The sequence below is a fragment of the Pelmatolapia mariae genome, linkage group LG22 (genome assembly GCF_036321145.2).
Source record: "Pelmatolapia mariae isolate MD_Pm_ZW linkage group LG22, Pm_UMD_F_2, whole genome shotgun sequence".
NCBI classification, from domain to species: domain Eukaryota; kingdom Metazoa; phylum Chordata; class Actinopteri; order Cichliformes; family Cichlidae; genus Pelmatolapia; species Pelmatolapia mariae.
Window position 1 is genome coordinate 967,064 of NC_086245.2, and position 24,477 is coordinate 991,540.

Here is a 24,477-nt window from a genome sequence, read left to right on the forward strand (position 1 = left end):
TCAGAGCCGTGGGATGATCTTTCTAAAAGAGGGGCTAATCTTCTTTAATTCTGGTTTCAAATGATGTGAAAATGCAGTTTCAGAAGCTTTTTTTCTATTTTAAATTCCAATGGGAAACATTACAGTCGGTACAGATCTTCCAGCAGTTTTCAAGAAACTTGTTTTAAATCACAAACTAATGAAGACAAAATAGGTCCTGTGACTGCAGCTGAAACTCCGTCTGATCTGTTTGTGTTTTCCATCCTCTGACTCAGATTCTGGAAGGCTTATATCCTCGGAGGAGATCTGGTCGCAGCACTCGGTATTGATCAGACAGGCTGATGTTTCAACTAATGCGCCTTTCACTGAGCCTAATGCTGCAGGGATGTTTTCTGCAATTTTGTGTTTAATGTGCAATGTGAGTCCAGCATGATGAGCTCATTCCTTTGATTTTCATGTTCACTGGTTTGTGCTGTAAAGTTTTAGTTTATCTATGATCCTAACCTCACCTATAGCCACAAGCTGCGGGTTTCACTGATACATGCACTGGAAATGAGTGACTGTCTGAGCTTTCACTCGGAGATTGGGTGAGAAGCTTAGAGTAGAGCTTTATTTAGATTTATTTTATCTTAGATTTATTGCATTCTCATTAAACCTCCTCCTGTGGTCAAAGGAATGAGGCAAGTTGCGTAAAGCCTTGAGTGCTAAGATAGAATAGAAATATGCTATATAAGAACCAGTCCATTTGCCATTTCAGACATGTCCAACTGGGAGGAGAGCCGTGCCGTAATAGCCGTGCCTGCACATGTTTGAACCCAAAAATCCAGCTCGTTTGGCTACAGTGATCAGATGCCATGCTTGGGTAGAGTTAAATAAATCATGCCCTGGTCTGCTTGAAAAGCTGGACCTCAGTTGTACTGAGGTACATCACACAGTGTGATCACTCACTCCAGCATGGATCCCCAATGCTGCCTCCATGAAAATCACTTTAACCTGTGACACAGGGCAGTGTGTCACTGCTTTCCCAATTAAGTCACAAAATGCATACAATTGTGAAGAGAACTGTGCAAGAGCACATCTCAAAAGAGAGAGTGTGAGAGAGAGGCTGAGATGCTGAGACAAACTCTCGGGCCCAGATCAGTTAGATCAGTTAGAGCAGTGTGAGTACAGGGAAGTTTAGAGGAGGGGCAACTGTGTTTGAGCACAGTATACAGTGAATCAGTGCTTAGTGTGAGCACTAATGTCTGGCTTGGAAACACCCCTTTATTTCCCCAGAAGAAGGAGGGGGCTGGTGAGAAGGAGGTGTGGGCACCTCTGCTGCCCCTGCCACCTGACCCAGATAAGCAGCAGATGATGGATGGATAATTAAGAACAGAGTAGATCAGATCAGCAGTGCCACTGGCTCATCTAATAGGGTAAGAATTATGAGTTCAGTTGGGCACCTTTTATAAAAAAGGACTTCAAATGCTTTTCTGACCGCAGCATCCTGAGTGACAGCTACCTCAGGTGCCACTAATTAAACGTGATGGACAGAAAACCTCCTCTGGGCTACTGTTTGGAAGCACTAAACATTTTGGCCATTTTGGTCATTGCTTATCAAAGGGTGCTACGATATTAATAACTTGTCCATCACCACGCTCTAACTGACACCAAGTTTTATCATCTGTTTTACAGTAAATGGTACCAAGTATTTGTTTTTAAATTGGAAGTGTTTAAGACCATAAATTAATCTGAGAAGTGTTTAGTGAGGTGAAATGAGATGTGGGCTCATTTTTTCCATACAATTGCAACCAGAGGCAGTCTCCCCCTGCAAACCGCTAGAAGGAATTCAAGTTGAAGACATTTCTGCATTAGCTTTGCTGCAGGCCTGTTCCTTTTCTCATTTTTCGCTTTGTACATCCTCCCCTCGTCTCTTAGTCCCTTCAACCAGAGCAGGGCATAGGAGACGGGGAGGAGTTACAAGGAGAAAGGAGCCGAGGAGACAGGCTTTGCTTTGGAGCTCATTTTATTGCCATGTCAATAAATTATGACATTTAGCACAGCTGCATTATCTGCTCTGCTTTGTTAGAGCCTACATTTGTATTTAATGATGTCTGATGTCATACGAGCGTAACAGTGTTCATGACAGCTTTTATATTTAGTGCCACTTTTAATTAAATTTACAGCGCCATCTGAAAAGATTTTTTTTTTTTTAATCACACAAACGTTCAAGAGCAGAAAGTTTCATCATGCACCTTAAATAACTGAAACATCTTATCAAGCGAAGGACTAACTGTTCATAGATCGCTCCGAGTGCCACTGTTTGGATAATCCAAAGATTTTGCATGCGTCTTCTACAGGTAATACAACTGCAAGGAATATACCTGTGTATCTTCGATCCTCTGTCCTCCAGATGCATTTTAGGAATTGGGACATCCTTGAACATGTAGACATGTTCAAGATGTACTGAGATTATTTTTGATCAGAAGCAGAAGGGAGGAGGACAGAGGAGACTAGGAGGCAGAAAATAAAGCAATGAGAACGTTCTGCTCACTTCCAAATTTCTATTTAGATCAAGCCATGAGATCATTGTCGATGTTTCGATCTTCACGGCCTGAATTCTTCTGTTTTTTATTTTATTTTACTTGCATTTGAATCTAGTTGAATAGGATTTATTCTGTCAGTCACTGCACTTGGTCAAGAGCTCGCTGTTTCTGAGTCTGAATCATCTCTCCGAGCTCCTCATCTCTCTCCACCTGCTGGCCTCTCTCTGTGCAGGCCAATAAATTACACAGAGAAGTCGTGTTTATGGAGGTAAACAACTCGAAGGCTGCTGCGGGATCAGAGCTCAATGCAAACAGCACTTGATCAAAACTGAATTCTGTTTCTGATGCCGTGACCGCCGAATAACAACTATGCCTTGCAATGCCAATGTTCCAGGTGCTTCTCACGGTGGCAGGAGGGTGCAACCCATGCATTTATACACGCTGATGTAACAGGCTTGCAGGATGCATTTCTATCACGTTGTTGTTGGGTGGTCTGACCTATTCCTGCATAAAACCAGTGTTTTTGTGCTCCTTCTCGATGTTCTGTTGACAGCAACAGGAAATAATGTTTTTTTGATTTTATTTTTGATTTTTATTTTAAAACAACAAGCAAAGTTATTTTAAGCAATTTGGGAAACTACTTTGAATTTTTACGTAAATGTCCCTTATGTAAGTTTCCTTTAATAGTGGCTCAGTAGTTTATGGTTTACACATTCATTATGTTACATTATGTTTCCTGTTTTATTTTGAAGAGTCTCATGTTCCATGTTAAGTGTGTTTAGTTTGTGGCATCATGTTCATTTGTGTCAGCTGTGTTTCCCCAGGTGTTTCCACATCCCTCATTATCCTTTTGTGTATTTAAGTCCTCTGTCTCGCTCTGTTCATTGTCAGGTCATCTGTTTAGCTCATCTCAAGCCTCGGTTTTCTCAGGTTCATGTTTTATGTTGGTATGTAGAGTTTTCCATGTCTAGCTTTAGCTTTCCCAGTTTAGGTTATAATTTAGTTTTCACCATTGTCATTTTGTTTCTACGTCTTTCTGGTTTCTGCTTTTGGGTACGCTCCTCAAACACACCGACCAACCCGGCTGTGACAGTCAAGTCCACGTGTCTGAGTCTCAGTGTGCGTTACATCCTGTTTTATTTTGTTAGTAGTCTGTCCCGTTAGTCAGATTTAGTTCACCTGTGTTCCCTGGTGTGTTCCAACTCCCTGATTATCTCATGTGTGTACTTAAGCCTCTAGTTTTCTTCACTTTCTAGTTGCAGTCCCCCCTCATGCTCTAGTTACATAAATCTGCCATTTCCCAGCCAATGAAGCTGTGCTTTGAGTTCACGTTTGTCTGCGGATTCCTGCATTTGGGTCCACTTCCTGCCTGCTACACTGTCCCGTGACAGTTTCATACCAGAATGCTGATAGTATCCATGACTGTTCAGTTATATAAGTTTGAAAATGCTGGGAATGTTTCGTTGTAAAAGCTCAAAGCTTCTGTGAGTGTACATCACTTCAAAGAGGGAGAAAGCAACAGGGAACAGGCTTTAAGGGTTAAGAAAGTTACCTGGACTAACTATTACTATAACAGCACTTAAAAGACAAAGTGACAGCAGCACACACATAAAGCATCAATCACTGATGGAACAACAAAAAGGACGGACGTCTCCGTTTTTGTCTCTCTTTCTTACTCTTTCTGCTCCTCTCCCTCTCTCCAGGGTCCACAGCTGAGAAGTGATACATGGCTCAGTAATAGCCTGAACCCAGGGGACAGCAGCTCTGTGGCCTTGGTAAGAGACTATCAACACTGGCACACCTTCACACCCGGTCACACACAGACAGTCACGAGAGTGCCGGCGTACACACAGGAGTACACACAGGTTTGACTAATATGAGCTCCTGCAGGCAGTGACACCACCATTTTCTCCCAACAGAGCATCCCTTTTCCTTTTTCATGATGTTGTGACACGTGCAGGAGTTGAAATTAATATTCCTTTCGTCTGCTTTCCAAAGTCTCTGAAACAGCATTTAGACTGGGGATGTACGTCTGTGTAGCTTCTCACTCATCCAGCTCTGTCCTGAGAGCTTAAAAAGGAGAACACTTGCATTTACAGGACAAAGGACAGTCTTTTGAGGATGTCAGTGTTCACATTTCGGACAGAGAAGACAGATGGTGTGAAAGAGGACTAAAGGAGGTCATCTATGTCCACTGTGAATGAGCATCATTGAACAGAGGCAGTGACTTACAACACCTGTTATAAGCCACTGACAATGCAGTCTTGAAATCCCTTCCAAGGCGCTTCAATACCCACTTACACTTTGCCCAGGTGACCTCAACACATCACACGATGGGGTGGACATCACCCTTAACCCCTGGAGATGGTCTAAACCTACACCTCTTTTCACACCTTAGCTCATGTGATGAGTCACAGAATCAATAGTGGGTCACTGACATTAAGGATCACCTTAAACAAAGACAACCCCGACTTGGAATAAAATACCCAGGACTCTCCACCATTTGTTTTTAGAACTGAAGAAGCCTCTACCATGAGAGAATACATCTTCTAAAACATAAGCAATCCCATTACTCTTTTTTAAGTCCTCAAGACTACACTAGGGATGACTCAAAATGTTGGGGTGTCCCTTGTGTTTGATTGACCTGTCATTTAGACAAGGAACAGAAAACAGACTCCTCAGCTTGTCTAAAAGACAGAAAAACCCTCAGAAGACATTTAAAAATGTTAAATCGATGAAGTTAAAAAATGTCCAAACAAATATTTTGTGTATTTTAGGGGCTATACGAAACTGTTAATCACATTCTCCAAATCGTGCTTTGAACATCGCTGAAATGTGCAGCTTTTAGTGTCACCAATGCACCGAGAGTCAGATTAGTTTCTCAACTTTAGCAGTTTGTTCCATATCATACATCCTGGTGCAGAAGAAACAGAACCTGGTTACATGTAGCTTTGGTTATATTTGACATACAGCCATTTTTTTTCAGTGTTCCCCCCCCCCCCCACCCCCACCCTCCTGCTCATTTATGACTTTCGTTAATGGAGACAGTGAGTGGCACTACCCGGGGTGGAGCCATCTGTCAGGGATGCAGACTCAGGTAGTGGTCAGCGGCTGTGTAACACCCAATAACTGCTATTTTACATTAATAAAATATGAGTAATACATTTAACGAGTACTATCGCTGGCACCGACCAGCAAAGGCTGTAGTCTTTAAATGACTAGTGGACATCCTCAGTCAAAATCCCCCGGCACGTTGTTGGTTCAGGTTCAGACGGCTCGTTTGGTTCTAAGAAATGTGAAGAGTTGGATCACTACACTGTGATGAAGCCCATTAGTTTTGGTCACACCTGTGGCTGTTTGGCAGTACACTGTATGCAATGATTACAGTGTGTTTTCATTCACAAAAGTAAAAGAAGTGTTGGTATATGTTGCTTGTTTGCTGTAGAACAGGTGTAAGAGTAAGGTGGAGACATTCAGCTTCATCTTCTGGTGAGATTTTGTTCATGGCTCTTAGCTCCCTTAAGCCAAACTTAAGCAGACATCCATCCATCACTCACTATCTCTGCCTGCTTTTCATCCGACGTGGCTGGAGCCTTTCCCATCTACCACCGAGTGAGAGACGGGGCACATCCAGGACAAGCTGCCAGGCCGTCACACAAGTGACACATGGAGACAGACAACTATTCACACCTCTGCCAATTTAGAGGCACTAATTAATCTGAACTACAGTCTGAGGCAGGAAGGTGGAGCACCAGCAGAGTCAGACTGAAAATGAAACCCAGAAAAGCCTCGGCTGTGCGGAGGTTTCAGACCCAGAACCATTTGTTTATAGGTCAGCAAAGCTTATCAATTAATAATAAAATACTGAGATGAATTACCAGAATTATGCAATTTAAATGACATGTTCGATTCATCACGTGTGCCTCAGCCACTCGGTCACTCCACCTTTTTTAATGTTTCAGTGACTGTCTGAAGTCTGTGACTCACAGTGATGGTGCCAAACCAACACAGCAGACACACTGCTGGGGCGTTTTTGCCTTGACTCTGTTTTTTAGCAGTAAAATTAATAATCAGTTGAATTGAGGGCAGATTACTGACTCAGCCAGATGAGACCATCCCACTGTCTGGCCATGAAAGAAATCCTTGGCAGGCGTGCATGTTTGTTAGAAAGATTCATGTCCGGATGCACTGACCGACATATTAAAAGGCTTGTGCTCTTAATTAAAATGTTTATTCACTTATTTACAACGATACACAAAACAGGATCATGGACACAAAAGAGTGTTTTGTGCTTTATTCAGCTTTCTTTAGTGCTCTGATTTTGTCTTGTGGTATATACTGGGAGTCACAGATTTGGGTGTTTTATCCTAATCTGCTCACTGAGTCTGGCATCATTTTCAGGTCCAAATGTTTGTTGAGTTTTTAGAAACTTAGCTTAAAGGCGAGCGACACGTAAGTAGTGTAGATAAAAAGCTGGAGAGGCCAAAACAACACCTCAATAGTTTTTGGAGTGCTTGTGTTAAAAAAAGAAAAAGAAAGCACTGTAAGGTAGAGATGATGAGCCTCATCCAAACTAGTAGACTGGAAACAGGGTCGATTATTATCACCTAACAAGCTTTGAGCCTCTGGGCTCAGGCTGCGATGAAGGCTTCAGAGTTGGGGTAGGTTCACTTCTTACAGATTCATTTTCACATTTCAGCACCAACTCAGTACATTTGAGGATATCTTTCAGGCTTCACAGAGCTCCCTGTGGTGCCACCAAACTCTTTTCTCACTTTCGATAATACGGGGGAGGAGGATGCCCCAAAAAAGGAGTACTTTCCCTTTAACTCAGGTAAATTCCCATGTACTGAAACAGACTGTCTGAACACTTTATGGCTGTAAACTAAATACACTGCAAACACACACACACACACACACACACTGGCTTGCAAATACAGTGCTGTGAGAAAGTATTTGCCCCGTTCTGAATTTCTTATTTGTTTGTGTATTTCTCACACTTAAATGTTTCAGATCATCAAACAAATTTATGATAACCAGAGTAAAAATGTAATGCAGTTTTTAAATGATGATTTCATTTATTAGGGCAAAAGCTACCCAAATCTACCAGGTCCTATGTGAGAAAGTAATTGCTGCCTGTTGTTATATCTTGAATTAACTACAATTAACCACATTTTTCAGAAAGAAGACTTAAATTTCACCAGGTGCACCCCGACCTGATTACTGCCAGTTTAATCAATAAATCACATAAATAGAACCTGTCTCACAAAGTGAAGTAGGCTAAAGATTACACTCTGCAGGGGACGCAAACAGCTGGAAATGGCCAACGGCCGAGTAGCCATTCCTGACTTATTTGATGTCTGCAGGCATAGTTGAGACATCATAACGTAAAGTCTCTGTGCAAGAGCTCACATCATCACAAAAAACAGGCAGGCATACAGACATCCATCCGGACCCTGGTGCTGACTCTCTAATGAAATTTATACCACTGGGACCCAAGCAGACCCTAGAAGACTCAGAAAATATGATCCCAACTTTAATATCTCAAAAAGCAGCACATCATGTTACATCCACGAAAGAAACTAAGTAACTGACATCTATCATCCTCAAATGGGTTACAAAGCCGTTTTTAATGCTTTAGCACTCCAGTAAACCACAGTAAGAACCATTATCCACAAACGGAGAAAACTTGGAACAGCAGTGAACCTTTCCAGGCTGCCCAAGCAGATTTACTCCAAGAGGGTCACAAAAGAAACCAGAACAAAATCTAAACAACTGCAGGTCTCACTCATTTAAGGTCAGAGTTCATGATTCAATATTAACAAATAAACTGAGCATGAATAGTGTCCATGGGAGAGTTCAGAGGAGAAAACCACAGCTGACCAAAAGGAAAACATGAAGAGTTCTGGTAAACTTTTCTGTGGACTGATGAAGGTTTGAGTCCTGTTACATCTGGTGTAGGATTAACACAGCATTTCATAAAAAGAACATCATAACAACATGGAGGCGGTAGTGTCATGGTCTGGGGCTGCTTTACGGCTTTCAGGACCTGGATGAATTTATGGAACCATTAATTTTGCTCTCTAACAGAAATATCTGAAGGAGAATGTCTGGCCATGAGTTTGTGCCCTGAAACTCGATGGCACTCGTGTTATACAGCAGGACAGTGATGCAAAACACACCAACAAGTGGCCTAGACAAAGTCTGGTCTTAAATCTGATTTGGCGTGACCTTAAACAGGCTTTAAAACTCCACAGTCTGGCTGAATTAAAGCAATTCTACAAAGAACTGTGTGTCAGTATTCATCCTGAGTGATGGGAAAGACTCATTGTCAGTTACTGCACTCCAGTTCGTACTGCCAAGGTTGGCACAACCAGTTTTTAGGTTTCGGGGGTAAGTTTGGATAACTTTGCAAAACTGCATTTTTCATTTATCCAGGTTATTGTTGTCCAATATCAGAAGTTGTGTGATCTGAAACATTTAAGTGTGACTCATACGCCAAAAATGAAGAAATCAGGAAGAGGGCAAACATTTTTTCACAGCACCACGTATCTTTGGGGGCGGGTCTTTAACCTTTCTAAGGGCTACACTGTGTAACAACAGGAGACAGTTCTGGATGAGTAACAGCGCTTCTTTCTCACCTCTATAATATTTGAGGGGCCAAAAATCAACACTCATGCTATCACTCTCACGCTGGAGAGCGCTCAGATGTAACAGGAGAGCTGAGGACGCCAGCACCAGAGTGTCTTTTGCATTCTGTCACAGAGGCTTTCAGCAAAATGGAAAAATAGATTGAGGTGTGCAGCAAATGGTGCAGGCATTAATTTTTTTTTTTTTTTAAGAGATAATAGCACTTTACCTGATCCCCATCTTTCCGTACCGGCACGGCATCCGCTGCTGGAGAGGCAAAGAGAGAGAGAGAGAATGAGATGAATTTAAGATTTAATTATCAGCTGCTTCAGTAGTTACAGGTATGATGCCACATGCAGAAAACAGGAATCGGTTTAAGCTGTCTGTGATAGGAGAAGGTGAGCAATGTGAGACAGGGAGATACAGTGAGGGAGAAACACTGACAGCAAGAGGGAGAAGCAGATAACAGTATGTCACACTGAAGCCGCCTTCGGCCTGCTCACTGTGGAGGAATGACAACGCCGTCCAGTATTTCTCTCTCACACACACTCGAGCACAAACACACCGAGCTAAAATTAGATTAATTATCCACGCCAAGCTTTGGCACGCAGAGGGCACAACGAGTGTGAGTCATGGAGGCCAGAGATGACTCTGAAATATCTGAGGGTGATAACAGTGGAAGCCATTCTCCCACTTATTATTGCCAGTAAAGTTAATAATTTAGTGCTAATAAAATAGAAAACAGGGACCACTGTTCTCTGGTGGAGCAGAGTAGAGAGACTGTGATGATAGCTGACTCACCACCCCTCTTGCTTTCCTTGATGACCTTGAGCATGACCTTAATGCTAAATTAAGTTATCCAATGAATCTATCAGTGTAGCAGCTCATGCTAGCACTCTGTGTGAGAGCTAGCAACAAACGAAACAATGATGAGACACAAACAGGCTGTCCTGCATTATTTTTGCTACATTACTGGATGTACTGTGCACCAGAGCAGCATTAATACCCTGGAGTACTGTGCAAATGTCTTGAGCCACCCCTTGATTCTTAAATTTTGCTGTAAAAATGGGAAATAGGTGCAAACATACACAGGAATACAGTGCATAAGGCAAAAGGACAGTTTTTATGAGCTTGAAAATTAATAGTCTGAACTCTTCATCTGGACTCAACGTTTTCTTCCACTGAAAACGTAACGTCCAGATGAACAGAATCGACTTTCTGGGATTTCCTTACCTGGATGATTGAGCATGCATCAAGACAAGATCTTTTAGATATGATTTCTTGTCATTTCAGGAATCATTTTCCAGGCTTCTTGAAGGACATCCAAAGCTGTGTTTTGGATGTTGGCTGCTTTTTAATGCACTGGCAGTGTGTTTGGGGTCATCGTCATGCTGAAAAATAAAGCTGTTGCCAATCAGATGCTTTCCAGATTGTAATGGTGGAAATCTGAGAAAAGAAATCTGATAGCACTTTTTTTCATTCACAATGACAATAAATTGAATCAGAATGTTTACATTTGGATCAATCACTCTATAAAACCTGCTGCCACTGATTTTCCACCCAGTTCTTGTGTAGTTTACCTCGGCCTTTTCTCTCTGGTCTCCAGCCTTAAGAATGACGTCTTGACAGTAACCTTTCCATTGAGACCATTTCTGATCATGCTTCTGTGAACAGTAGAAGAGCTAAGTGCCTCTTTCAGATCCTGTGCTAAGTATTTTTCTCCTATTTCTTTTTTTTTTTTTTTTTTTTGAAGGACATGACTTTCAGATACCTTTCACCTGCTATGGATTGTTTTTTTCTTTTAGACCTGCCAATTCCTCCTCCAGTTGTCCAGTTTACCCACATAGTTTTAATGACACACTGCACACCATGCCAGGATATGCCAAGTTTTCAGCTGTCTGAGAATGAACTTGTTGGTGCAAACGTACTATTTTATGCTTGTCAAACTGTATTATCGTTGGCATTTTTTTTATATATTTAACTAAAGAAATGGGAAGAAATTGTGCTGTTTTAACAGGCTGCCATAACAAAATGCCAAAAGCTAAAACTTTAAATTGCTTCTTTGCTCCTTTGTGAAGTCTGTAGACATAACACTGATGTATGCCTTGAGATAGATTCCTTTTTGTGTGCTTAAATGACTCATAGGTCAGTGTCAAGTGGCCTAACAAAAAAACGAAAGCATTTCTCTGAAAATGGTCAAGTCCGAGGACTGGACTGAGGCTTCAAAGACTAACTGGAAGCAAAATATGAAGAAAGAAATATGAAGAAAGGAGAGGTGGCTCAAGACTTCTGCACAGTACTGCAGGTGCCTGAAGTTGTACATGTAGTGTGCCAGCTCAGAGATCACAGTAAACAGGCAGTAGAAAATGCCACAGTAATTTGCATCCAATGGCAGAATTATACCAAGTGTCAACATTCTGCAGTAATGAATTATTTTTCTGTAAGTTGAGGAGTGTTTGCTACATTAAACTGCATGACTTTATTCATATTTGGTTCTTGAATTAGACTTTTCCCACCAAATTTATTAATATGTTTATTAATGCGTTGCACTGTATATTGACGATGCCAGAGAAATGTTAAAGCATGTTACTGAAAACCAGGTAAAAAATGAGGCACTTCCTGTTGCGCTTGTACTGCTTATCCATCTCATCAGCCATCGTGCTTGATTGCATTTTCCCTGATATCGGTTTTCCATCACCTTTATATGTTGATGAAACCTTTTCGCATTGCTGACATCGCCCAAATTTTGGTGGAAAAAAGTCAAACAAGAATGGAATAAGTGCATCTTCAGTGGCATTCTGGTGCTCATTAGCTGATGTACTCTCAGCATGTTATCCACAAACACGGCGCAGTTCTCTATTCTATAATTGCCAAGGAAATTCCAGACAACCTGCACGAATGCTTCCAAGCTGCTGGTTCAGTAGGCTTCAGTTTCCTTTTGAGTTCATTGTCAAGCATCAGGTCATAGATTTCAGGACCAATAAAGACACCTTCCTTAATTTTTGATTAATTAAATGTATTTCTTAAATGCTGAAGCACATCACGTTTCCGTCAGGCTATAATAGCTGTCCAATACTTCATAAATAACAAAACAGGATGTTCTAGATGAAAATGGTTTTCAGATTTGGAGTCAGTAAAATTTGTTCCAGGTGCAGGTGAAAGAATCCCAGGTGCTTGTTGACCAGTGTTACTGGATAGTAAAATTAAATAGTTAGATCCTGAATACAACATAAAGCTGTTCAGTATTTCAGGTCAATATAATAAACCAAATTATTCTCAGCAGATTGTATTGATACAAAAAAGAGTGATACAGACGGTGAAAACCAGGATACAGAGACAGAGGGCTGAACAGAGACTTCTTGAGCTCTAAATCATGTTAACAGGAATATGAATAGCTCTTTCCAGTAAGCTGTCCTTGATGCTCCTGTTATGATTCAGGAGCCTTGGGAGGGCTGTCAGCTAATGTGGTTCACCTGGTCATCCTGTGCCCTGAAGACCGTAAAAGCTTGTCTCTAAGCTCATTCTCTGTCTCAGCACCAGCTGGCATCAAGCTTTTAGCTCATTTATTTATTTATTTTATATTTAAGCACAAAAGTGCATACATTTAATTATATAATCAGCAACCAAAATGCTAATAAAAAATAAAATAATCATATATTTTGTGAAAGGGATGTGCATACATGCGCTATGCTAAACCTTAATAAATGACCTTGTGTGAACACTGTGGCAGTCGCTGAGTCAGTTTGTCGCAGTATGTTTCACGTAGCAAGCATCACATCCTAAATATATAAACAAAAACAGGATATGAGTCATAAGCAGGGAACTGAAGTGCATGGAAAAGTCTTCTTTTCTTCCTTCTTGGAAGCACCATCTTTTATTGCAGCATTAAGATGATTGAGAAGCAAATCTCTGTCCAGTATATCACTGAGTGCCAGCGCTAAAATTAGATTAATTATCCACGCCGTGCCTTGGCACAGGAGGGCATGACCTGTATGAGTCAGTGATGCCTGGGATATTGAAGGATATTAGAATTAAGTGGCACTGAAAGGAGGGGGCTCCCCCTTGTTAACACAGATTATAACCTACATCTGTAATATCTTTTGGTAGAAAGAACTGAGATAAAATCACTCCTGTTTGATCCAAAGGGCTGCAGGAGGACTAAAATACTTCAAGTCAAGTGCTATGAAATTAGTCCAACTTCAGCTAGCAGAAGTCAGGATGAGAGTGCTTATGAAGAAAATTGCCTAAGTTGTTGAATATCAATCTGAGGAGTAATCCTGGGCGTTGTACACTCATCATTAGAACAGTTCATTGCCTAAACCTTCAAAATCCTCCTTTAGCACATCACCTCTCTCTCGTCTCCTTGCGAAAGGCTGGTTGAAGTGGATTTAACAACTGTAATCAATAAGGCAGATTGGACTCACTTATCAGGCTACGCTGCTCAAACATATGGCCCAACATGCACACCGATGCTGTCTGCATTGATTTTAAACTCTCTCCCTGGTCCCGCCTCACTGGTCCCAAGCACGACAGTGTCTAAAAATACCTCAGCCTTCATAACTTCAATGGAGACCAAAGTTGTCTCTCCAAGGAGTACCAACAAAGGCCAAAGGTGTAGGGAGGGTGTAGCTTTTTGCTCTTGTTCAGGGGTGGACAATACAGATGTTATACTTTATGTCAAAGGACAAGAAGGTGCTAAAAGCAATTGATTCAGTTACAAAAGACCCTAGTGCTCACCAAGCTCCACTTGGAGGAAAAAGGTGTTTTTAATTATTTTTATTCCAAAACACAGATGTTTCATGGAAGTGGAGATGTGCCTTAAAACTGCATTAATTGTCCCGGACAGCAGGGGGCGACTCCTGTGGTTACAGAAAGATTTCCAGTTGCGCAGACATCCATAGGAAAATGATCGCTGTTTCTGTTGCTGTTTCTGTTTTCTATTGGGATCTTAGTAAACACTTTCCTGATGACTTTATGATCTCAGTTTCTAGTTTCATGTCTTACTGAATCAAACACGATGTTTATTTTGTGAATTGTGGTCTCCATCAGTCCCAGAAGGATGTTAAAGCAGAATATGGTTTAACACACGTAACTGGCAAGTTGTTTGCTCTGCGAACAACAATCTGTCCCTCACATAGAAACTATCCATCCATTCTCTTCCACTTATCCTTTTCAGGGTTGGAGGCGGCGGGGGGGACAGGTCACCAGTCTGTCGCAGGGCTAACACGTAGACACAGACAACCATTCACACTCACATTAACACCTGCAGGCCATTTAGTGTTTCCCATTAACCCTTCCCTACTAACTGCATCTCTTTCAGTGGTCCCTCGCTATAACGCGGTTCACCTTTCACGGCCTCGCTGTGTGCAGTTTGGTTTTTTTTTTTACAGCGTATTGTGTTCTGCATCCTGATTGGCTGTAGACCATTGTCAATCAATCTCCTCCTTGCCGTGTCTCCTGTACAGAATGCGTTCAGCATTTACATAAATCTTCGATTGCTAGCACTGTGACTCTGAAGTGCTGTACAGTATGTTTGTAAGTTTTCTCCCCAACAAACACAACAATGTCGACGAAACGTTTTGCACCGTCAAAGGCACCTGTGGTAGCGCCCAAAAGGCAGAGGAAGATGTTAACCATCGCACAAAAAGTTGGACTTCTGGACATGCTAAAGGAAAGTAGAAGTTACGTTTTTTGTCTGACCATAAGGCGCGAACATTAAGCGAACAAAACTGTCAGATAAGTCAAACTTTACTCAACTCATTATTCTTGCGTCCTCTACTTCCGTACCATTGATTCATTAATGTTGAATTCTCTCACAGCTGCTCTATTCCCATGTTCTTGACCTGAAAACAGGGTTTCATTCTATAATACTGGACTTATTTTTCTACGAAGGTTTGAACTTTGAGGATGTTTAAACAAGAGAGAAAAGTGTGAAAATGCTCATGCCTGTCTGAGAAAAGTGTCTAAAGTGTGTAGTGAGGGGTTTTACAGCCTTAAAACATCTATAATAATTGTAAAAAATAAAGTTGTCTACTTCGCAATTTCACCTATCACGGGTTATTTTTAGAACGTAACTCCTGCGATAAACGAGGGACCACTGTATTTGTTTAGAAATGTCTCTTTAATAAAGTTTGGAGCTAGAGTCAGTCCCATAGGGTGAGAATCCAGGCTCTCTAATTCACCATTCAACAGCATTACTAATAATTACTGATAAAAATGTGATAATGTTCTAAATTATTACCGATAAAACAAGATGAAGACTAAAGGTTTGTGTCTTAAACAAAGAAAAGTCATGTTGATTCAGTATTACTTCACCTCACCTGCAGTGGCTCCATGCACAACTACTGATGCCCAACCCCGAGCTTAGAACCACCGATTTAAACACATCAAGCTGTTAATGCAGCAGGCCTTCACACACTGTGTTTCATTCTCTGTGGTTGTGTAAACATCAAAGCTCACTGAAATGTGGTGCACATCCACTAAACCAGTAAACAGAGCTAAATGGGGTGCGCACATTCATTCCCTGTAGGATTCCAGATAATCACCTCTCAAGACTAGCGGGAAATCAGTAAGGAGCAGACAGAGAAACGGGCTCCACACACAGTTTCAACTTGGAAGAGGATGAAAATGTAATATTGTAAAAAATGTAAGTTATCTAAATACTTTGTAGGTACAATACATTGTAATGTAGCTGATCAAACATCAGTTCACCAAGTCCTGTGTTGTTTACAGAATTAATGTGATCAGATTTTATTAAAACGTCTTTCTTATGTAAACAAAATAACACTGACTTTACAGCAAGTTGACCCACACCTACGCGTGTACTCTGACCCACACAATGCAAACTTGTTCCTTAAAAACATTTCTTAGTCTTAGACACATTTCCACCAGAGGAATAAGTTGACTTTTTCAACTTTGTTAGACACGTTCGCTCTCTCTCTCCCTCTGTTAATGAAAGGCATGCAGTCTTAGTCATGACTCTGCTTCTCTGTGAGTACATTTGAGATGCAGCCCAGGGGATCCTGGAGGCCATTTACTCCACACAACACAACCACACACACACAGGCACATACAAATTCACACACACACACAGCAGAGACCTCAGGAGCTGATGGAGCTCCCTGCTGGAGAAATGGTGGAGGAAGGAGAGAGTGAGGAGAAAGGCACAAAGGGAAGCTGAAGACTCAGAAAGTCTGACAGGAGGAAACATTGAGAGATTGAAGCTTGAAGCTCAGGACATCAGGGGATTAGGTATTTAGGTATGTTGGGTAATAACACAGACTCATTGCGGATCTTGAAATATTCATGACATTTAATCTATTAAGTTGTGTTTCTGGACAGGAATTTTAAATAGTCCAGTCTCATACTTAGTTATTGGTCATGTCTGTGGTTACAAAGTAAAGTTTTTTCTCTCTTTAAGGCCAGAAAAAATCCACAGTAAACAGTTGGAGGCTGTGACATTAATCAGTCCACTCATTCAGAGACCACAGTCCCTGAGGGGACAAGATATTTACACTATAAATACATTTGATTATTCATTATCATTCAAAATAGTTTAGGTTAGGTTCAGGCAGTTGCTTCTGTTGTGTGGGGGAAAAAACGTGCCTAGTTGTGTCCAGGGACATAAACTACTAGACTGCTGTAACCATTTAATGTTTTACCACTTGGCTGTAGGGAGACAGCAGCAGGACTGCTGGGAAGATGGACAAAAGGTAAACAGAAGAAGAGCCAGAGGAAAATATGGGAATGAAAGGAAGAAAGAAGAGCAGGGAAAACTTCATGTCAGCAGGTGGTTGTTGTGAGGCAAAACACAAAGAGATCTCTGTTTTTAATGTATTTAACCTCCTAAGACCAAACTCCTTCATGGCATGCATTTTTAATTTCTCTTTGCTATTTGGGCTTTATACTGTCGACAGAACACTATAAAGTCACAATTGAGTAATGATGTGCAAAACTCTTTATTTGGTGTCTGAACACAGCAGCATTTTTCCTGAGTACAAAAACAAAATGAGAAACAACACTTGTGCCCCTTTGAGCAATATGGCTTATTTGAAAGAGGAGGTTAATGTAACTGACACCATCACATCTTTACAAACCTGAGAACCTGCAGTTTTCATCCTAAACAGTTATTTGTCTAATACCGAATAACCAAAATTAAAGATCCCCTGTAACATACAATCATTGAAATAATGCACACATTTATATTTTCAGTGAGAAAGAAAACTGCACTCACAAAAGTGAGACTGCGAGATAATCTGTGGAATAAATCAAAGCCGTCACTATAATGCAAGGCCCACACTGGCATACTGTGAAATAATCACAGCTGCTTGGACTAATATGTGTAAGTCGGAACAGCTGGCGGTATCAGTGATCACTCTGGTGCCATTTGATGGACATTTACCCAGAGTTCCCTGCAATACCAGGAGGGACTGCAGCGTACATCGCAGTCATTAGTGTCAGTCAGTGTCAGACGACTTAATGACCATTAACACTTCAACTTCTTTTTTAGCATCTGTAGTGCTGAATCATTTTTAAGAAATAAGGTCTGTGTCCTTACAAGCACGTGCTGTTTTAAAAGAGTGAACATAGCCTCTTAGTCTGGAAAGTGAAAGTGGCTTAAACCTGCAGGTTCCTTTAACGGCCAGCAGGGGGCAACACCTGTGACTCTAAAAAGAAGACACGTTGTATAGAAGTCTATGGGGGGGGGGTGAACAGCCTGTTTTCACTTGATTTATTCTGTCAACAAATGTTTGTCTCATGTTTGTGGTCCCAGTCACTGGTTTCAAGTTGGATTTATTACAACATGATGTTTCTTTAATAAATTGTGGACCCATTCAGAGAAAAATAAAAGAAAAAGCAGGGAATAACCAGCAGTGGCTACCTTGTGATTGATAAGTTACTTATGCTCTCCGTTTGTCTAGTCAAATGTGGTCACTTCTGTCTCCAGAAACTGAGATGGCAACAGGAAACATATTTCAGACTGATGGTAGCACAGAGCAGGTATTCTATCTTCTCTTGAAAATGTTTAATCAGCAGCAAATAATTCTAATATGATAACACAGCTAGTGCACTTCATTCAGCATCTAGCTGGTGAATCATGGTGGTGGTGAAATTACTGTTAGAAGAGTAAATGGTGAATAAAAGGGGAGAAAACTTTCAGCAGCACGCAGCGCTGCTCACTCGCTCAGCTATTCTGGGTCTGATGTTAGCGGGCTCTGAGAAATCGATTTCTAATCAAACAGAGAGAACAAGGCAGTGCGGCAAATCAGAGAAAGTATGAGTTGGAGCTGCGGTAGCCGTTTTGTTTAGATCGCAAACAAACTGTCAAGTGAAGTATCATCATTACAAACACTGGCTCTCCTTTCTGTGAAACACCTCATGTATCTGAATCTATAGGATAACTAAAGCAAAAGAAATGACTTTGCCTTCACTCTCCAGTCTCTCTCCATCAAAGTTGACTTTAACCAACTCTAAATATGACCACTACTTGTATAAATGCAGATGCTGATGTGAAATCCCACCAAGAACGCACAACATTTGAATGAGACCGGACTGATATTAACGCTAGATGAAACTCAGACAACAAAAAGCCACTTTAGCTCATTGTTTTCCTGCTCCAGCCCATTTCCATCATCTACTTGGTGACTAAGAGGCAAACTAAAGAGTCATTTATCTCAGGACCCTGTTTTCTTCACCATAACAACAGTGTAAAGCTGTAACATTCATTTGAAGCATCTCCACATGTCATTACAAAGGATTTGGTGGGTTTGCCATCACTTGCGAGAAAAAGCGCTGGCATATTTGAATCTATAGACCCTTCTCTGTCTAAGCTACAGAATTACCAGCTACGTGGCTTAGACACTCTGCAGAACGATCCAGACTTCAGCACGGTTGTATCGACTGAAAGAAAATGACGAAGCCGGCATGTTATTTTTACTGAAAAGCTGGTATTCGTATGTCATGCTGTATATTCTGCATGTTAAGCTGTATTTGTTGCAGTTTTTTAATATTTATAGATAGCTGCTACCAGGTTTCTTCTGTATATTAGATTATTCTCACTGGCACTTCCTGATGTCATGGATTTTAAAAATGTTTCAACAAACAGCACCTCTGACGTTGATACATGTGCCCATTGTCATCATTTATGTAAAACTTATTGGGACGCGGCTAATGATTATTTCTGCCGTTGGTTAATCTGCTGTTTATTTTCTCTATTACTCAGCTGATCTATTAAAATGTCAGACACAAGTGAAGCATGCCCGCTGAACTTTCAGTTTACAAACGCAACACAGAGTTGAAATGCTGAATTTAAGCAGTGTTTACAAAACTGTTACCGGTCATCAGAATGATCAAACTGCAGATTCATTTTCTGTTGACTCTCTGACGTATAATCAGGCTCCCAAATTCTAATTTATTCTGCTCAAACTCGAAATCTTAACCGCTGTGCTGCAGTAGATCCACCCAACAAACAGGCGTTGAATCCATTTGTGTAATTATGTAACTGGTTTTACTAAAACAGCGAGGCAATGCATGCTAAATCTTTCCCGAGCATTGTACTTGGTAATTAACCTGACTCCGAGTCTGATTATGAATTACACAGCGTTGTGTGGAGCTGCAGCGTGATGTTTGCTTGTTAGCCTGTGAAACATGCAGCCCGGCGCCTCTGAGGTTTGGTACAGTATGTGTGAGGCTACTGACCTTTGAGGAAAAGGTTGTTTCTGTTTGTGCACGTACCCAAACTCTGCAGCGGAGTCGAACAAAAGCAAATGACCATCAGATACAAAACGAGCCGCCTTCTTCTTCATGACCTTCGGTGTCGTTCATGGGTTTGTGTTACAGCAGCTACCACCATTGATGAACCCCCATAGCTGCTGTTCTTCCTATCTAGAAAAGGCCATGTTTTTGTTAACTGTGATAATCAGTTTTGTTTTAATTAGGAAATAATCAGCAGTGGATAATTAGGATTGGAAAACAATATAATTCATTCGTTTGCATTTGTTACAAGTAACACAAATAGAAGGGGAATAAATAAGCGTGTAGATGAGAAGAAAACAATTAAACTGAACTTTTAAAAGATTGTTATTTTTAAACAAACTATTCACAGATGAATAAAAACAATCCATTTACAGCTTATATTTCCTGCCCTGCAAAGCAGCTCTTTTTGTTTGTTGTTCGTTGATTTATACTGAATCTTGATGCCCTTACAAAGCTCCTGCTGCATGTTCCTCAGGCTATTCTTCTGTAGTCTGAAGATTACAAAGGCATCGGTGTAGATGTTGATGCTGCTGTGCCTAATCTGTTTGGCAACAAAGCAGGTCTCAAGGAAATGAATCGGAGACGTCAGTGGATGACAGAGAAGTGCCGTCTGCCAAAAGCTCTACTGCAGCTGCACGCTTCATTTAGCCAAGAACAGTTTTTACTTCAGTCAATCTGCTGCAGTCTTGGCAGCACATTTCTGTTCTTTTTTTTAACTTTTAAACTAATGAAACATGCTCATATTTCTCTGTGAAAGAGGGAGGCAGAGAGATATTTAGGCCACTTTATTTAATTAGTCTTCAAAGCTGCAGCAGAACAGATTTTATCCAGAAATATACCCAATAAATCAGCAGTAAATAACTGAAGAGGAGAGACAGCTGATCGGGAAACCCCAGCGCCACTCGCTGCAGGTACAACTCACCAGCTAGATGCTGAATGAAGTGCACTAGCTGTGTTATCATATTAGAATTATTTGCTGCTGATTAAACATTTTCAAGAGAAGGTAGAATACCTGCTCTGTGCTACCATCAGTCTGAAATATGTTTCCTGTTGCCATCTCAGTTTCTGGAGACAGAAGTGACCACATTTGGCTAGACAAACGGAGAGCATAAGTAACTTCTCATGCAAACATTCAAATTGTCTTTAATTTCTCTGCAGAAAACAAACTATAAGAACTAAGAACTAACTAACATATCTCCATGTGAGACTATTATGCCAAGAACATGCCAACAAATAACTACACGTGCCAATGAAACCACCTGCAGGTGATTCATTGCAAAGACGCCTGCTAAATGTCTAAAGCAGGATATTGTATATTAGGTAGCAAGTAAACAGGCAGTCCTTGAAGTTGAAGTATTGGAAGCAGGTAACTGGCTGTGGACTGGAAAACTAAGCAAGTGCATTTATACTATGAATTGGTTAGTACTCACTAAAACAAGACTAAGGAAGCCACAAAAGTGAAAGTGGTGCTCATGGTGGTCACGGCCACTCAAGGCTCACTTATGTGAAAGGGGAGCAAACATGCTAATTAACCCCCAATGCATGGCCAAAAAGCATCTGCAGTGCACACGTGACCATCAGGTTTTTCTTATATATCACATGGAAGGCCACGTGAGTGTGCATCAGTTGCCTTTGGAAGAGAAGCCAAGCCAGGAAAGGCATCGCTACAGGTAATGGTCTGCTGGAAAACACTGGGTCCAAGCTTTCTCTGACATCTGCCAGCTATCTAAACATTGGTGCAGCCCACATAGACCCTTTCGTTCCAATAATATGATGCCAGTGCCCTCTTTCAGCACGATAATGAGTCCTGCCTCACTGTAAACATAGCTCAACAATAGATTGAGGAACAAAGATTTCTTAGTGGTGTCACATCTAGTTGGTACAAGGCTTCTCTGACCTTTTTGTGATGATGGATGTGCGAGTTGTAGATAATGTTAGCCCTGCACATTAACCTCTGATTTCTGCTATGTGCAACGGTGAAACACAAAAGGATTATGGTCAGTGTAAACAAAGAGTGGAGAACCAAATAAAGAGATGTTCGATCTCTCTGTGTCAAAGGCACCAGTAATCTAGCTGCTGAATACCCCCTCAATGCAATCGTGAACACAAGAACAGAGAAAGAAATCAGGTTTATTAACGTTACTGTCAGAACAAAAACAGTGTGTTACGTCAGAAAGAGGGAGTTTGAAGACCTTGTGCTATGGATGATTTGAGCACTCAATCTCTTTGTGCTCCAAAGCACTTTCAGTACCATTCAAACAGTATGCTGCTTGATTGCGACATACATCAATGTCATGTCCTAATACAATTGTGTGTGTTGGCACATTTGAACATTGATGGCACGTTTTTGAGTGTCAGTGTGTTTTCTGCTCAGCAGTGAACCAGAATATGTCCATCGTTATTGATCAACACATAACCAACAATAGCAGACAACCAAAACTAAAGCAACACAACCTATTTCACCTCTTTACTGTACGTGACAACTTACAACCTCAGTAGTTTAATCTGCAAACGCTGAGATTTATGTTTCCTGTCTAGAGTACAAATGACAAAGTGATTCAATATCACTCAGTTTTCTTTTGATAGCACAAAGGTACTTAGTCTCAAGGCTGGAAACAACACAGACTCTTAGACTGACAGTTTTCCATTAACCGTTTCGCTACTCTGGAAGCATCACGGTGCTCAAACAGCAACTTCATAGAACATAACTGCGTGAACAGACACCAAGAACCCCTATGGGCACATGGGCTTGTTGGTCTAGGAGTGTTTTTCGCATAGGGTTCGAGAGGTCCTGGGTTCAAATCCCAGACGAGTCCCCACTTCTGACACACCTCACTGAAATGTTAAATGTGATGTAGTTCATTTTATTATTACAATTAAGGAAATGTTCTTCATCAGATCTAAAATAACATATTCTGTTGCCCAGTCTTTGCTATAAAGAGCCCCTAAAAGCAAAGATATGCAGCTAAACTAAACTCAGCATTGTTTTCTGTTTTTCCAGTATCAGTTAGAGAAAAAACACTGTATACTGTTCTTGCTGTCCTTTAGGGTTGTCTTTGTGTATAAAATCAATGAGTGCAGCTTTAACGTCACCATTTAAAAGAAGAAAAAAATTGAGATGGTGAAAAACCACCAAGGGAGGAGGGGATGAAGAGAGTGAAGGGGTGGATTTATGCTACAAAGTGGTTTAACTGCTCCATGAGGACTAATGAAGCTAAATTGCACCACAGGGACACAGGTGGGAGAGGAAAGTGTGGGAGCAGGGGAGGGCTGATGTAGGACTTCACGGCACAGCCCGAGAGACGTTACAATAAACACAAAGATCACTTAATGGAGGATTTTCTCAATAGTCTCTAAAAGGCCAACACTTTGCAAACATTTATGATATAAATGACTCTTTAATTAGACCAACAAACCATGGAGGGTGCATTTTATAAGCCTTTCACCTCAGCTTACACAAGCTTGTCACTTAACAGGTGCTGTAATGATGAAAGCACAGCAGCTTTACTATGCACAGGGTTTTACATCAAGGACTGTGTGTGTTCCTTACCTGCACATAGAAATGTTTTTGAACTTGGATGCACACACGGCATCACCCACACATAAAACAGGTCACTTAACAGGTTTAACCTTGTAGCTTCCAACTGGCCATTAGAGGACATTTGGTTGTGTGGATGAACTCTCTGATGTATTTATCTCTGTGTTATGTCAAGGATTTTCTTCATGCCCACTAGCCGTCTCTCTAATAACTTGTCACAAAGTTCAGATAAATTTAATTTGGTATCCATTCACTTCATGATGTTTTTTGCCTACACTGACGTTCTCTAGTCTGTTAGTCTCCTCCTGAGGATGCCCCTTGAGCCTGATATTAGGCAAAGTTGTCAACTCATACACAGAGTTTCCTTCCTCAGTCTGACATTGCCTCCACTCTGACTGATACCCATGGGAGATGGGAACAATATATTGTCTTGTATCTAATGTCATCTTAGGTTAACATTGACTGTAGGAATGCCAACATACTGACTTTTAAGACTAAAAGCAGTTCAGCATTCTTCTCAATCTGTACAGCAGCAGTGCTTCAGGCCCAGTGAAAACAAACAAGCACAAGACGATTAAAATCACTGTGACAGCATACCGCTTGACATGAGAGTTAGCCCATGGTGCTAGTAAGTACCCAAATAGCCAATATAGAATTGAGTTTTTACATATCTAAGTATGGAAAGCAAGAAAGGAGGGAAGCAAGGCTTGGGTCGTGTGAAATTTGAAAAGTGCTCTTGGAACAATAAAGGCAACATTGAATCTTGATGTAATCACAGAAGCTATCGGTCTAATATCCCTAAAGTGGAATGAGAGAGAGTAAAGAGAAGGAATCACTGTAATTTATGGAAAATAGAAAGAAAAGGAGGAAGAACAAGGGAAGGTCAGGCTTAAGTGTCACCAGGAAGTCAGGGGTGGGAAAGAAGGCAGAAAGGGAACAAAAAGGTAAGAGTAATGTGAAGGTGACCAACCGGGCAGAAAAGAGGACGCTACACTTGAACACAAATACACACACACTCTAGCACACACACACAATCTGTCTAAGGAAGGT

At 41.1% G+C, this 24,477-nt stretch overlaps 1 protein-coding gene across 5 annotated transcripts in view; it reads right to left on the reverse strand.

Annotated features, from left to right (window-relative positions):
- Nucleotides 1-24,477, reverse strand: part of LOC134619806 (involucrin-like) — a 72,035-nt gene that overhangs the window by 28,290 nt on the left and 19,268 nt on the right. For all 5 annotated transcript variants that reach the window (XM_063465634.1, XM_063465633.1, XM_063465632.1 and 2 more), the window contains exon 2: nt 9,364-9,401. Coding sequence is in view for 4 of the 5 variants with exons in the window: in XM_063465633.1 (XP_063321703.1) it covers nt 9,364-9,401 (38 nt within the window). In the remaining variant the exon portion in view is untranslated. The remainder of the gene's footprint in view (nt 1-9,363; nt 9,402-24,477) is intronic.